Here is a 16,035-nt window from a genome sequence, read left to right as displayed (position 1 = left end):
AATTTTTTATTTTTGTTGTAGGCAGAATGACAGAATTTTCATCATTGGTGTATCAGAACAGCTCTGATGTTTGCACACTTTGATTCAATCAGCTGGCTGGTTTACAGCCCATCAAAGAGTTTTTCTATCACCGCCAAGCTACTACAGGAGCCTAACGTGTTACCAAAAGAGGGCTAACCAAGTCTAATCCTGACTAAGAAAAGGACTGCACTCAACATCAGCTCTCCTTTCTGATACAGATTAGCCGACAATGGCTTCTGCCACTCTCTTAAATCCACTACAAACTGGCAATTTGATTAAAAAGATGGAGATGCAGGGATTGTCTTTGGTTGGTTGAAAGAGGACGAGGGGGGGCAGCCAAGAGAAGTAGGGGATAACCATCGGGTACACTCAAAGCCAATCTGTCGCCTCGTCAATAGGCTCATTCTGCTGGAGTGCCGTGTCGCCAAAGCCCCAGATTCAGCCATCCAGGCAGCCACAAGCCGGGGGGACATTGAGAGAGAGAGAGAGAGCGCCTGGGTCCTCTCAATGGAGGGATCAAAGCAGGGATAGAAGGATGGGCCCCCTCTCTTTGTGCTCTCGTGTCTCCCAAAACAAACGTATCCTCCTGTCTGATGGAAGCTGCGAGCTGATCAGCAGGAGGAACAGATGGTGCAGGGGACTACGACTGAGAGACACCTGCACTCTAGAAAAGGAAGTGTGGCATTTAACACATCTGCATGTCTAGCTTCTTTGGATTCACTTTTTATACAAAAAAAACATTATATTTCAAATGGAGATAATACCTCTGTTAGTACTTTGTATTATGCTTGATATAAAAAAATCTCAAGACAAAAACAACGACCAAGTGACAGGTATTGCAAAAGTCTGGTATTGCCCGTCTGTATTAATTCGCTGCTAAAAGTAGTCCTCGAATAGTTTACTCTTGTTTGAGGAATTCCCTCCAAAAATGCCTTGCTCACAGAGGAGAAAGTTTGCAATTTACGTTATGAGGTTTAGAGATATTTGTGTTGAAAGTTTCTGACTTTTAGTTTAAACTACTTTTACCAAAGATGTAGTCCCTCTTAAAACTCTTGGAGTCCTACATTGGATTAGGAGTCACAAGGCCAGTCATTCTAAAAAGGGATGCGACAATTAAATTTGTTAAAAAGTAACCATCAATGGTATGAGCACCTTAAAGAAGTTTCTGTTTGTCTCCAATGTTTTGGGTAAAAAGCTGGAAAAAAAAAACCTGTTTAAAGCCTAATTTTGACTGCATACTGCCTGGCTTCAAAGAACCCACCTGGACTAGACTCATCAGGAACCCTATGGTTCCTGGTGTATGGCACAAACTTGTGAATATTACCTTGTTCTTTAGCAGTATTACATTAGGGCAGGCAAGACATGGTATCAAAAGCACACTGGAGAAGCCACAGTGTAATGTTTACAACTTATATACAGGCGAAGCAACAGGACAGAATAAAAGGGCGGCCCTCTGTCCACACCGCTTGGCCACAAGCACACCACTTACTGTGTGCTGTGTCATGCAACTAATAGGATGCAGGAAGAGGGCGATGAGCGTTCAGAGGACTGGTACTTGATGGTATAAGAAATATGTTTTTATACCAAACATCATGTAAAACAGTGTTATTCTGGGAATGGTGTGGTTTATTATAATTACATTTAACCCTCAAAGACCGAGATGGCTGCCGGCGGCCCCAAATAGCTCTTCTTCTTAAATGTTTAATAACTTTTGAACCTCTGATCCTATCAACAAGCTTTAAAAACTCAGTTACAGCGGACATTCTCAGCTTTCCATCGATACCACATTCGTCTCATTTGCATATTCAGCGGCTGCGTGGTGACTGTGATGACGCCATCAAATTTAGCAGCATTGATTCGTCAGGGAAACCAGACCTTTTTTACACACATCTACAGGGTCAGTAAATGAAACAAAAGAATACACCTGCTTTTTCCACTAAAAACGCCTTAGAAAATACTATAATAAATGGCTGTAACTTGCTCAGTAAAGGTTTGATAGTGACAAAAAAAATTTTGGAAGTCTAAAACACCTAAGTACAACTTTCTAACAAAACAAAACAAAACTTCCTGATGTTTTGTCTGAGTTCACAGTAAAAAATGACCTAAATTTCCAAACAATTTTTGAAAAACTTCAGTATTTTCATCCATTATCAGACAAAACTAAAGTAAAACTGGTAGTTTAAATGCAGCACAGTGAAAGATAAGGTTCTCCTGAATAAAATGATGTATGGCACTTGATGCTGAGTGCTTCAATAGATTAGAAAAACAAGATAAATACGGGAGAGTCTGGTACCCCCAAAAATGGTCTAGGTCTTTAAGGGTTAATAATTAAAGTAAAATACATGCACACATATCAGTCATAGGTCAAAACAAATTTCTGATTTAGTAAAAGCCAAAATGGTACAAGGAAGAGCCATTTGGGATCCAAAAGAGCCGACTCTCATTGCTGAGCTGATGATCTGGATCAACAAAGAGTCAGAATTCCAAACACTAATCGTCGCTATGACTGTTTTTTCACTCATATTAAATCTGTGTGAAAATGGATAGAAGTGCAGACATCTCTGCTTTGAGAATGATTCTCCATCTTCAACCTTGAATGCGTTTATTCATACGATTACATTTCGCTCTTCCAGGTTGCCCCAGTTGCATTATATGGAGATTTTACCAGGGGACTGGCAGGAACATTTGGGGTAAAGTCTGGGAGAGCAGAGACAACAGACACATGCCCCCCACCCCTGAAAACTTTGGGAAGTTTTTATAAGTTTTGTGCATAATGTGAAAACAGCTCTACTCTTGTTGTTCTACTGTAATCCCCCAAACAAGCTCCGACAAAAAAAACTCTAATGTCATCACATCTTAGCTGCTACGCTCACTTTAAAACACAAAATGTTACAATTGACTGGCTGTTAATTGGATATTTTTGTTTACAGGAAAACAATCAAAATTGTTCATTTTCCATTATTAACATTATTTCCTTGCGTAGTGAAGAGTCACAGCCTCATTCCCTGCCAGAGAGTGGAGAGATTTTCCCCAGCCCATCAGACGCAGGGCTTCCAGTAGATAGAACCCATGCTATGGTAATCACATGCTAATCACAGTTAACACCAGCACAGGGTCCTATACTCTAGATTAATGCATCCGTCGCATATTCACGTTTCCATTAGCATAAATCAGGTTCACCCTGCCTTTGTAATTAGTGTTTTCATGTGAATGATAATAAGATATGGTGATTAGGTCAGGCTACTAGAATGGAAATGACTTGTCAGCTAAGTCGGCCTCAAACAGTTCTGCACATGTCGGACTATCAATATGTGCTGCCTTAAGAAACAATTAATGATGGTGGGAGATAATTGGAGTTTGATAGGACGTGGAAAGAAGGCTGTTGATCACAGGTTTTGGCAGACACTTGATGTTTTAGGCTAGATTCTTGCTTTATTCTTCAGTCAAAATCGTGAATGTAAGAGCAAATTAACAGTTTCATCCTTCTTCTTCTTTTAAAGACCATTTCACAAAAGCTATAATATGTTTTACAGAGCCACTCAGCCAGCTAATTTCATTTATAAATTGCTGCATGCTTGGAAATGTTGAACAGATATTTATGCGGACACTGAAATCATGAATTTGAACTTTTTGAATGAAGCTTTAAAGAAACATATTGTGGCTAAATTCTTGAAAGTAGCTCTCATTCCCTTAAAAACACACAATTTCTTAGAATACATTTATCATGTTTTTATCAGATTATCCTCAATATCAGTGTTTTCAGCAACCAACGCATCCAGAACCCATTTCTCTTTTCTGATTTTGATTGTTCCATGCAGGGCCACAGACTTCAGAAATTATGAGCCATTTTTATAATTTAAGCTCTGGAAAGTTTCTGCATCTGAACTAGGTCATTAACTTTTCTGTTTTTAGCATTTTCTGATTAAACCTCCTCTTGAAGCTCCTGGGAGCAGTTTTTAGCTGGTTATGAAACAGCTTGAAATAAATACTGATGCCTCTATGTGACCAACAAAAGCAAAAGAGACCACCAGTGGCATTATCTATAACTTCCATAGAGTCATTTTCAATGTTTGATGCTTCTAAATAAAATAAATGCCCACAGACCAAGAAAAAAAAAAGGCAACGTCACCCTTTGGTTTCTGAAGAGTCGTTACAAATCCAAATATGGGGACGGTCATAATGGAAAGCAAACCCAGCCTAACTTCAGTCAGCTCAGCCACACCCTTAATTATATAAAACTGTACTCAACTCTTTGTTGTACTATCTTAAACACAGATGAGTCAAAACAAATGTAACCCCTTACAGTGTGTTCCAGTGACGGGAAATTAGCTAGTCAGACTACAGCTGTTATTGAACCAGGATGTTGAAATGTTTAGTTTGGATATCAGGCGTTTTAACGAGGGTGTCAGTGGTACATTCTGGGCTTTTGGCAACAGCCTCAAGTGGACACATGAGGAGCAGCAGTTTTTGCACTTTGAATTGACTTTAGACTTTAGATATTATTGTCCCCTTGTGTAAATTATTTTCCACAGCACCTTTCTGCATTTCCACAGACATAGACAATCACAAGAACATACACTGTAAGCTCAACAAAGTATCCACAAAGACATCAACACTCAGACAAAGTTGTATCATTCAGCAAGGCCTTTTGTTCAGGCTCACTATAACAGCAGGGATCAGGCTCTTGCCAAGGCAAGCCCTTCTGCACCTCAGTGCTCTGTACCTGTGTTCTAAGGGGAGTGAGATGAGGTGGGTATTTATTGGATGTGTGATGTCCTGTTCTATTGAGGTTGCGATGCGTATGATGGCCCTGTTGTTTAAGTCTGTGAGGTTTGGTGTGGGGTGACCGATTATTTTAGAGGCTGTGGTGGTTATGCGTGTCAGTTTGGCCTTGTTTTTAACAGATAGCATGTTGTAGAAGCAGGTTTCATCTTTCAGTACCTTTATGCCCCCTAGTTTCGAGGTGCCTCAAACCTGCATTCTTTTCTAATGGCCAGCAGAGGCATCACCACCGGTCACAAAAAGAAGTCAGCGTCAAACCAGATCGGAAAAATTCAGTACCTCAGTAAACATTTTCCTGATGACTTTATGGTCTGAACTCTGGTATCAAGTGAACTATAATACAGCATGATGTGAATTATGCTCCCTGGCATTATGCTACCCAAGAAGGGTCAGCTCACAGTGTGGTTCCCTATGATGTACAAGCTACAACCACAGGGGGCGAGTGAACCAGGATAGAAATGTAGCAATGCAAATCCACCCTTAAGTTCAAATATGTTCGCTTTTATTACCCCAAAAAAACATACAACTAAAAAATTAAATGGCTACCACCAAAGTGCCAAACTCGATGCTTCCTAATTGAGCCTGTGCTTCAAACCTGTTTCATCTCAGTTCTTTTGTCATTAACGTACAAGAAAGCTTTTTGCACTCTATGGCACCAACATGATGTCTTTTTAGGAGGCAGCGTGGAGAAAAAGAGAGCATGTATGAGCATATCAGTGTTCTTGACATCATATAAGCACTCCAACAAGAGGTCACTGAGCTGCACATTACAATCCCAGTGAAGTCTACAACATGTGTGTGTTTATATGTGCAGGTGTAGAGCACACAACTGAAGCAAGACATGCTGCAGTGATTGGGGGCTCAGACTTGGTGGGTTTTGTGTCCCATGGGACCCCGTCACACCCTGTCCACCCCTGACACAGAGCATTCTTCTCAGACTGGTGACCCCACATGACGGACGGCATCCTCCATGCCTATCACACTCTGATGAGACCTGCTGCTGCCCTGTGAGACTGAACGGCTGAGGTTGGGATGGGAATGTGAAGAAAAAACCAATGTGGGGTAAGAACATAAGAGAAAGGAAAACTTAATAAAGGCAGCAAACAGGATTCGGTCATATCTTACAGGGTGGACAGGAAATATAACATCCTTGATGTTATACCGCGGCCATGCATCAGGAATCTATAATGTGTTTGTGTTTATTGAAATAGTAATTTCTTATCCAACCTGTCACCCCTGTTTTCAAGGTAATTAATGATCCTGACCTGTGAACGTGAACACCCAACTCCCACCTCCAAAACTCTCTTCTTCTTCTTCATGGGCATCATAACCCCTCTGTGAACTTTATGGAATCTACAGCTTTATGTGAAAACGAATAGTTCTCAGTTTTTTCAGGTAATGATGACAATAAAGATACACCCTATTTTTTCCACAGAGGTATCTAAACAAGTATCTATCACTTGAGTCAAAATAAAATTTCCACAAGGGGACAAAAAGTTTATTGTCCTGTATCATTTCATGTCGTATCGTGTCGTGTCGAGTCGTATCGTGTCATGTCATATTGTGTCATCAGACTCATTTTTAAACACAAACTATCATAAAATCAGCATCTCAGCTTTTATTAACTGTTCACCAAGACTATGGAGCTTCCCACCCAAGGCTCTATAAAATGCAAGACCTGTGATTATTTTCAAACATTTGAAAACTTAACTAAACTACATTTCTTTCATTTTTTTAAACAGTCCTTTTGTTGTTATATTTTAAATCTATTGATTTTGTGAATTTCTACGTTGTTTTTTGTTAGTGTTTTTTGGGGGGTTCTTTCTTATCCTTGCTCTTGCTCATTGGTGCTTTTTTTGTCTGTTATTTACTTAATTGATTAGTTTTATCACACTTTTTGACTTATTCCTATTGTTTGGTATTACAACCTCAGTGGAGGTGGGGTTTTACCCAGGTGTTTTTTTTTTTAACATTAAACCACTTTTTCAGTGATTTGTTGTCCCCATCTTTGATGTTTTTGACTGTTTTTAGCATAAAATTGAAATAAGTATATATTCCTGATATTTTGCACCATTTTCAATTAATTATAGGGTTTTAATTTATTTGCAGAAAATCAATGCTTTGTTTAACTTTTCCAAAAACGTTCCAACATTTTGGCATTGAGGTTTTATTTGGTTATTCAACATGTAGTCATTTATCTATTTGTTGTTGGGGTTTTTTGAGGAAGATATAAGATCCATTTTGACGCCTTAAGTGTTATTATTTAGAATTTGAGCATTTTTTAATGCTTTTATTTTGATAGAACTGGGTAGTTTTAAAGTGTATATATGGGCAGGTAGGTCAGAATGGGGACCACTGTAGATGGTGAATGGTTTCCTTTACCTGAGGGAACAGGAAGAACAGGACAGGGAGAGAAAACACGAGGACCCACTGATCTTTGATTGTAGAGAACTTGTTGAATAAAATCAAAGAAAACTTTATCTTGCCTATACATTGATATTTTTGATCTTGTGTATACAATCGAAGCATGCGTCAATCACTTTCATTTTTGATATACACAAAGTATTTAGATGGGTTTTTATTTGCCTGTTTCCTTGTATCAAATGATATATACTGAAAAAGTTATAATTATTGTTCATTATTAATAAATAAACGCCTTTTTTCATGCATGTGGAGGTCCTAAAGTGTAAAGGTCTTAAAGCTACAGGGCAGATTTGTGTGAAGACGCTGCACCAAAACGCAGAGGAATAGCTGAATGAGAGATTCTCAAACAGGGGCAGTAATTTGCAGAGTGTGTTTCTAAGTTATTCCAGCTCCCCGCAGCTCAGCAGAGGCTGACCCCTCTCCCCGTCTGTCTGCTAAGAGGCCTACAGGGAGGAATCAGCCCAAATTACCTTTATTGATCCGGAGAGACAGGTGAATACCAAGCAGGTCTCTCTTCTTATCTCTCATCTCATCCCTCCATCCCCCTCCCTCTCCACCTGCCTGTGTGGGGAGAGAATATAAAAGAGAAAGTATTCTCACTACCAGCACATGTTAGCATATCAGGCATGGCAGTGATTTACTGCTCACATTCAGGTTGCTGTGATTAAACCTGCCTTCTTGTTGCTCATCTTTCACCAGCGTCTGAGCGAGCAGGAATGGCGAGCGGCTGTTTTTCTGCCTCCAATCTGGCATTGTCCTTTCGCCCCGGCATACAAATCACTGTGGCGGTGGAAAAGATACTCCATTAGGTCCAACTCGGAGTTAAATCAATGCGTGACTTATCAAATGAAATAGGGGATTATGAGGTAATCACCTGGCAAACGCTGCTGAAATTGTAATTATCTGCACTGCACACATCTCAGAGAGAGGAGACCAAACTAACTGTTTAAGTGGAGGCCAAGGTAACAAGGTGGAGAAAAGCACAACAGCTACATCTGTGAGACAGCGGCGTGAGGCCCAATGTTTATGTGCTGAGAGGAAATGCAGCAGCTCTGTGCTTCAAGTGAAGGCGTTGGAACTACTGACAGATTTATGCTGCTTTTCCTTCATCTCATTACTGAAACACTGCTGCTCAGTCTGTTTGCAACTTAATCACACCCAGGTCTGTATATTGTGCTCTCAAATGCATGAATGACAGGTGATGCATATGTACAGTGCAGTACGATGTGTGTTGACTGCAGCCTGACTTAAAATAGGTACATTTAATCAAAGTAACAGAGAAAAGGAAACAACTTAAATTTCTGCCACCAAAATAAATTACCTAAAATATAAAACATAAATAGGTACATACATAAGTTGAAATATGAGTAGTAATTTCAGACCATATATGGTTACATATAGGTAAAAAATATATATGCATTTAAAAGGAAATATTTTTTGTTTAATACATCCAGGAATCAGGGTTGTTTAGTTTTATAATTATCTTGATTAAATGTTATTTTTTTCTATCTTGAAGCAATACATTATTTTCTAAATGAAGTTCCATTTTGGGTTGAATTTTCTATAAGCTCACATTGGCTAAAAAGTTATGATGAAAGCAACTGGGAGAAATAAAAAATATGGCTGACACTAATCTATATGTAATCTGATCAGAACTGTTTGGTGGCATAATTTCACTAATTCCAACTATCAGATTTTAACCATGATAAAATGACAAATTTTAAATAAACACCTCTATGAATCTACTTAATGTATTTTCTTCCATAATGGGGAGCACAATATTACTTTTCAGCTCCAAAGAAATATGTTTCAAGCGAAACTTGAAGCATGTAATTTTTTTACATTTGGTATCTGTAATCCAATATTTCAAAAGTCACATGCTTAACCCTCAAAAAACATTGAATCTGTTGTTGCTTTCAATTTGTAATGTCTAAATCTCACATGTGAAAGGTACAGGTTACTGTGCAAGTGCAATACCACCACCAGCTGGATTTAATGCAGAGTTACATCACCGAGTCCAGTACCTTGATATCTTATCTTGCTCCATCTGGTGGTCAAATGCTGTCACTGCGCTAGGTCACCCTCAATTAACTGTCAACAAAAACTTGTAGAATGTTATACAAAATGCCTAAAAAAACATTTAACCCCTGTTATTTAATTATACTCATTTTGTACTGCTGCATTAAAGGTTTATCATAATCTTTTTTTTATATGAATGTGTTTTTATCCTAATGCTAATATTGATCACTGTGGTGTTACTCATATGTTCTACTTTTGAATTATGTTGATGTAGTAATTGTATTTATATAACTTGTTAATTTAGTATATTCCCTATGTGATTTTATTAGTATAAACTGTTGTCTGTATGTGTGTGTCAATTCAGTATTTTTAATTAATTTCTGATATCAGAACATTATTTGGGTTGAGGCTTCAAATAAGCTCTCTTAGTTTTCTGCCTCTTCCTGCATTGTATATTATTTATTTATCCTTGTGTACTTTGATAATTGTGCAAATAAATACATAACATAAAACATAAACAAGTAAAATATAGGCACTTATAAAAGTATTAGGCTAAGTATATATACGTACATAGTTTTTCTGCCATACTAAAGATCAGGTGTTTAAAAAAAAGAGGTCATATTATTTATTAACAGTGTGAATAAATGGTGGATAGCTTATGTTGGTTAAGTTGAGGCATAAAACCTAGCTAAACAAGTTCCAAATGCAAATGCAAGTTATAGGCAGGCTACAAGGTAAGCGGCAACCTCCGGTCTAAAAACATGAGTCCAATGCGGAAGTGCTAAAAAACGTAGTTCATCGAAGATCCGCTTGAGGCTGGTTCCGGAAATACCGGAAACCACATACACACCAATTAATAAAAGATGATCTTTACAGCAGAAATAAACATGTTTACAGCCTGGTACAAAAGATGAGTGTAGTCTGGATAGCTCATTTCTCCATCGGCTCACACTGTGAGAGGGCTGATTTTTTTTCTAACGAGGCAATTTCGAAGCTATTTAAATTACGAGTCTTCCAATGAGAGGCACAGCTGACTGGATTGACAGGCGGGGAACACTGTAGCTGTTGGCGAGGAGGCTCAAAGCCCGCCTCTTTACCTCACAATCACTCTACAGCAGCAATATGGCCACAAGAATAAAACAGCTAAAACACTGCTGATTCATTGACATGCACTGGGCAGGTGTTCTCAAACTACAAAATTACTCCACAAAAACACACAAAAAAGCCTCTTTCATAATATCCTTAATGAAAAGCAGAACGTACCGTTGTAACATGCAAATTGCACTTGTGTCATTGTTGTCAGATATCCATCCACAGCAGTAAATTACTGAGTCCACATCAAATTTGACATATTTTTCCCTCCACAAAGAGTAGCACTTCCTGTCTATCTGCACTACAAACTTGAACCACAGTGCCCCCTCTGGCTCACAGTAGAACTGCATATGAAACTACTTCAACATTGTGTAACAAGCATAAAATACACTCCCTTTCCACCACCACCATTCTGTGTTTGGGCAAATTAGACAGCAGGTCTGTGGCCAAAGTGACAGGCGGTGGTGTGACTGTGGGAAGGTTGAGGAGCTCAGCCAAGTCACACTTTTCACACTTCCTCAGGTGTGAGTGGTCACACCACGAGCTCAGGCAGAGTTCAGAGAAGCATGCCAGCTACATACCATTCTACACAACAACAACTTGCATTATAAAATGTCATAATTGAAATTAACGTGTTCAGTGAGGATAAACACTTGATGACCATGCATCCAGGATTATTGTCATACAGGTTTGCTCACTCAGTCTTTTTTGGGGGGGTGGAGGGGGGAGGGAGGAGGAGGGAGGGGTAATTTCCATGTACAGGTAGGCTTCTGAAATCGTTACAATATGTTGTTTTTTTTCAGTCGTAGCTTGTTGTTGACAGTCAACGCTAATCAAATGTGCATTATTTTGAGAATATTTGTAGGTAAACATAGGGTGCCAAGCAGTGTTGGCTCATGGGAACAGAGAGGTCAAGCATGCGACCGAAAACTGTTCACTCCTGAAGGTGTGTATTCTTCACGCCCGATTTCACACCAACTCCTGGGAAAAAAAGGGGCAGCATGAGTCTGAAAAACTGAACTGTGCAAAGTTCACCAGAGTTCACAGAGTTAAAAATATAAAAATGTGTAAATGTAAACCCCCAGAAATTAAAAACATTTATAAGTCAAACACAAAACACCTATTGTATTGTTGATGCTGCAGTTTTCCACTTATTCATAAGCAAATTCTCTGCCTCAAACTGCATGTTAGCTTGTGTTGTTACCTGTTTTTTGTTTTTGTTGTATTTCCCTCTGCAGTGGTCTCTCCCTGTCTGTGTGTAACTTCTTCCATCCCCCTCTAACACGAGTGTCAACTTAATACATGCACATGTACAAAACCATTCTAAGCATCTCAGTTGACCTAAAGCGTGTGCAGTGAAGGTTATAAGTTCATCAGAGAGGGCATCAGACCCTGGTTTTATGTTTAACTCAGGAGGTGAGCAGATTTCACACCCAAGTAAGTGACACTCCTGAAACCAGCAGCTCTGACACCAAAGCCTGGGAAAGTCTCGACCAGGCTGGAGAGAGGTGAAGAGGTTATCAGAGCATCATCACAACCACTGTGTTGTGATTGTTGTTTCATGGTACATAAGTATCGCTGTGAATGTTCCAGAAAACACATCAGAGCATTTGTTGCTGTAGTTTTACCTCTTCAGCTCTATACATACTGAACAAAGAGCTGTGCTGATAGTAAAGATAAAAAAAAAAAAAAAAAAATTGTTCCAATGTGGGTGTGATAAATAAAACATGTATGAAAATGTTTTCTAAAGAATCATTAATGTTCTGTTTTTTTGGAGTGAGAAAGGAGACTGTCCAGCCCATTGGAAGTCAAAGGTTCAGAAGCAGTGCAGACCCATGAGGCCACCTTGTCTCACGTCTATAAGGTGTGTAAACTTAGCACCCTAAAGAACACCTAAAGATGATCCCAAGGGTTCCCACAGAAAAGTCTGAGGCACCATGGTGAGTTGAAGAGCTCAACTCACTAATCTGAGATGTAAAATATAGAAGTAGAGACAATAATCAGAAGAAAACAGAGGCATGCTGGGTAAGATGGTATATTTACAAGCACTCAAATACATAAACAGATGACAGTTCTATTGTGGAGTTTTACTGATGCTTGAATGCTCAAACTACAATTCCATATTCAAACTGTACACTATGCAGATAACACAAAGCTCTGGAATAAAGGCTACATGCCTTCTTGCCTGCAACATGCAATGAGTCCTTCTTTTTCCCAAGTTAAACACCATTTTTGTGTTTGAAAAACTGAACTGTATGTCAGCATACACTAAATCTACAGGCAAAAGTCACTCTGAACGTGCTGCAACTGAACAACTATATACTGAATGATATAGTGATGTCTGCTCATCTCAAGTCGAAACATCTTTCTCAAAGACAAAGAGTGAAGCTTGCAGAGTTCCCGCCTCAAATGTGCACCCCTGGACTTCTTGGAGTAGCACTAACACTGGTTATGTTGTGAAATCAACACTGCACAGGTTTATTGGAAAATATGACAGTTGACTCTCTGAATCAACACTCACCCTTTTTGAGGAATTATCATCTTGTAGTTAAATTAGACTTAACAAGAGTTGAATTGACTCTAAATTCGTACTCTCAACTTTAACACTGAAAATGTAACACTTTTGATTTTGCTGTTTGTGTGTTGTATATGTTGTAGTTATTATATTAATTGCACAGCTGTGTACATCAGCTGAAATACTTAAAGGAATGCTACATCATTATTTCATCCTGAGCTCTTGTGTTTTCCCATATGTTTCACTGAAGACACATAATCTTGATCACATTGTTAGCCCATGTTTGTGTACACCTATAGGAATCAAACTCATTTTCAAATGCTTTTCCTTTGCTTTGGATACATAGAAAAAAAAATCAAAACAACAAAATTGATAGAAAACACGAAAAATCGTACAAAAAGTAGTATTTTTGTTGTTCTTGGTGTTTCTTTTTCATTTTACCACATTTTCAATGCAACTATAAGATATTCAATTTAATAATATGGTGAACTTTATATGTAATTTGAAGAAATTGTGAACAGATCAAATGTTCAGGAGTAGAAGAAACAAGTAGGTAAGGGGGGCCCTGCCTCAAATGTTTTGCAGGAGGTCCCCATAATGTTTTAATGTGCTTCACTGTTTAGTTTAAGAACTTTGATTTGTGGTTTGGATGGATCTGTGAGAGTCATAGTGACAGAATGAGATCTGGAATCAATTCGGTCAATAAGTTATGTTATTACTGAGCAGAACTTTTTGTCTTTTAATTGATACATCCTTCCAGTGCATAAAAAGAATCACTTGTAATAAAATGCCATATTTTCTTGGAACAGGCGTCTTTGCACTGACTAATAAGAAACTTTTCTTTCAGTTCAAAACTGAACAAAAAGACGATTTTTCTATCGCCATACGTGTTTTGTTATCTTGCATTAAACACTGTTCTGTATCTGCCTCAGCGCAGATCTTTATGGCCCCCTGACACTCATGATTGACACCTTCCACGTGTCATGTTGTTTCCTCTCTTGAGGCGACACTGCGCAGGAAACGGCAGGTTTATGACTTGGCACTTCTCCTAGAGAAAATAACTGTTTGGCCACGAGTAGAACGTGCCAAAGACTTGAATCTGCTCATGCAACTAATATTTGTCAAATATCAAAGAAAATGTTCATGTTATGAGGTTGAATGAAGAAGCTCCACACATCGTCCCATATGTTAGTGGGCTACACTTTTTCAAATATGAAAGGCCTAACTGGTTACTGCTTTAATAACTGATCACTCTGACTTTATATTCTTGTCACGACCTAAAATACCCTTATTCATGTCAGGAAAACGCCCCAAACAACGACATTCATTTGAAATATTTTATTACATTTAGATCAAAATACAAAAGAGGTAGAAAATGTCAGATAAATAACTTAAGCTTGCATTCTTGCGAAATAAAAAAAAGTCTATTTACAGATATTTACAGAAATAAGTTATAAGAGAAATATATTATCGCAATATGTAACAGTTTGTGTTCAGCTTCAGAGAGCCACGTTCAGTTCAGTTCAGTTCCTTGTCCATCTCCTCCTCTTCATCATCGCTGTCTTCATCGCTGCTGGAGTCTTCATAAGGACAGATGGTTGCTTGGACCGGATAGTTACGCAGCATCATTTCTGCGTCTTGGTACAAGTAATCAAAGCATCTGGATTTGGGCCAGTACAACCTTTGAAATAAGAGGAAAAAATAGATTAATAAATGAGACACTTTTGCAAACCAATAAAGGCAAGTAACGACTCCAGAAGAGAAACTTCACTTACTTCACTGGGTGGACGACCTGAGGAGTTTTGGGATGTCTTACAGCAGATATGTCCTCATGAATATGAGCCTTTAAGCAAAAAAGAGGCAATTTTAGTGACAATTTTGACTTCTTTTGTTCCATTGAACATAGACATTTGAATTGAGAAACTTTCAAGACTCCAGGCTAAACTCACCTTCTGTGCGCTACTTTTGTCCTCTGTTCCAGTCCACGGTCTCCACAAACGACCGGGCTGCTGTGAGACATTGATTCCAGTAAGAATAGAAGATAATCCGTTGTTTGCGGTAAAAGTCTCCATGGTTCCTTCTTTCGTAGTAGTGATCAGTCCTGCTTAAAGTCCTCAGAGGATATGTGGCTAAGAGCAGGAAACTCCTATTTATCAGGGGCCCGGGCTGTTGGTGCCAAATTGCGCTTTGACGCGTCTCCAAGTGTCTCCATGCGCCACGGTGCTGAGGTGCGAAGTCACACTACAACAAACTCTGACCATATGGCCACTTTACTTCTTCTAATCCTTCTTCTTAATCCAGAATTTTGTAGAAAGCAAACCTAATCTAAGTATTCAGTAAAATTATTAAACAGACTATAGAGACATACAGTGGATAACAAAAGTCACACCCCTGTTAAAATACCAGTTTTTGTGATGTAAAAATCGAGACAAAGATAAATCATGTCAGAACTTTTTCCACCTTTAATGTGACCTCTAACATGAACAATTCAACTGAAAATAAATTTGAAATCTTTCAGGGGGAAGAATAAAAACTAAAATAATGTGGTTACATAAGTGTACACACCCTCTTATAACTGGGGATGTGACTGTGTTCAGAATTAAGCAATCACATTCAAACTCATGACAAATAGTAGTCAGTATCCACCTGTCATAATTTAAAGTGACTTTGATTAATCCCAATAAAGATCAGCTGTTCTAGGAGGATTTTCCTGACATTTCCTCAGTTGCATCTTACAACAAAAGTCCTGGTCCACAGAGCTTCCAAAGCATCAGAGGGATCTCAGTGTTAAAAGGTATCAGTCAGGAGAAGGGTACAAAAAATGTTGCAAGGCATTAGATATACCATGGACCACAGTGAAGACAGCCATCATCAAGAGAAGAAAATATGGCACAACAGTGACATTCAGAGAACTGGACATCCCTCCAAAACTGATGAAAAGATGAGAGGAAAACTGTTCAGTTAGGCTTCCAAGAGGCCTACAGCAACATTAAAGGAGCTGCAGGGATTTCTGACGAGTACTGGCTGTGTACTACATGTGACAACATCTCTTGTATTCTTCTTATGTTTCGGCTATGTGTAGGGGGGTAAGATGGAAGCCTTTTCTTATGAAGAAAAACATCCAAGCCCGGCAAAATGTTTCAAAAACATACATGAAGTCTCCCAAAAGCATGTGGCAAATG

The 16,035-nt window shown here is 38.8% G+C and overlaps 1 protein-coding gene and 1 long non-coding RNA gene across 3 annotated transcripts; both read right to left on the bottom strand.

The window, feature by feature from the left end:
* On the bottom strand, positions 1-10,606 carry LOC117824314. Of its 2 annotated transcripts, none has more exons than XR_004633558.1 (5): positions 10,510-10,606; positions 9,252-9,318; positions 7,898-8,007; positions 7,698-7,784; positions 1-685 (listed from the first exon to the last, which is right to left on the bottom strand). It is a non-coding gene; the product is annotated as an uncharacterized LOC117824314 (long non-coding RNA). The 2 variants fall into 2 exon arrangements; XR_004633557.1 differs by lacking the exon at positions 1-685 and adding an exon at positions 5,304-5,824.
* Positions 10,607-14,176: 3,570 nt separating this feature from the next.
* Positions 14,177-15,260, bottom strand: ripply2 (ripply transcriptional repressor 2). Its single transcript, XM_034699769.1, has 3 exons — positions 14,803-15,260; positions 14,629-14,696; positions 14,177-14,534 (listed from the first exon to the last, which is right to left on the bottom strand). The coding sequence occupies exons 1-3, from the start codon at positions 14,923-14,925 to the stop codon at positions 14,372-14,374; spliced, it is 354 nt and encodes a 117-aa protein (XP_034555660.1). The 5' UTR covers positions 14,926-15,260; the 3' UTR covers positions 14,177-14,371.
* Positions 15,261-16,035: the final 775 nt, after the last annotated feature.

The sequence above is a fragment of the Notolabrus celidotus genome, chromosome 13, assembly GCF_009762535.1.
Source record: "Notolabrus celidotus isolate fNotCel1 chromosome 13, fNotCel1.pri, whole genome shotgun sequence".
Lineage (NCBI taxonomy): Eukaryota > Metazoa > Chordata > Actinopteri > Labriformes > Labridae > Notolabrus > Notolabrus celidotus.
This window is presented reverse-complemented; position numbering and strand designations above follow the sequence as displayed.

Excerpts from the sequence above, each read along its gene's own strand:
- ripply2 (XM_034699769.1), bottom strand. The coding sequence starts at position 14,925 with ATGGAGACTTTTACCGCAAACAACGGATTATCTTCTATTCTTACTGGA. Across the intron at positions 14,697-14,802 it reads ACAAAAGTAGCGCACAGAAG|GCTCATATTCATGAGGACAT; the intron begins GTGAGTTTAGCC and ends TTTTGCTTAAAG. Across the intron at positions 14,535-14,628 it reads CAGGTCGTCCACCCAGTGAA|GTTGTACTGGCCCAAATCCA; the intron begins GTAAGTGAAGTT and ends CTTATTTCAAAG.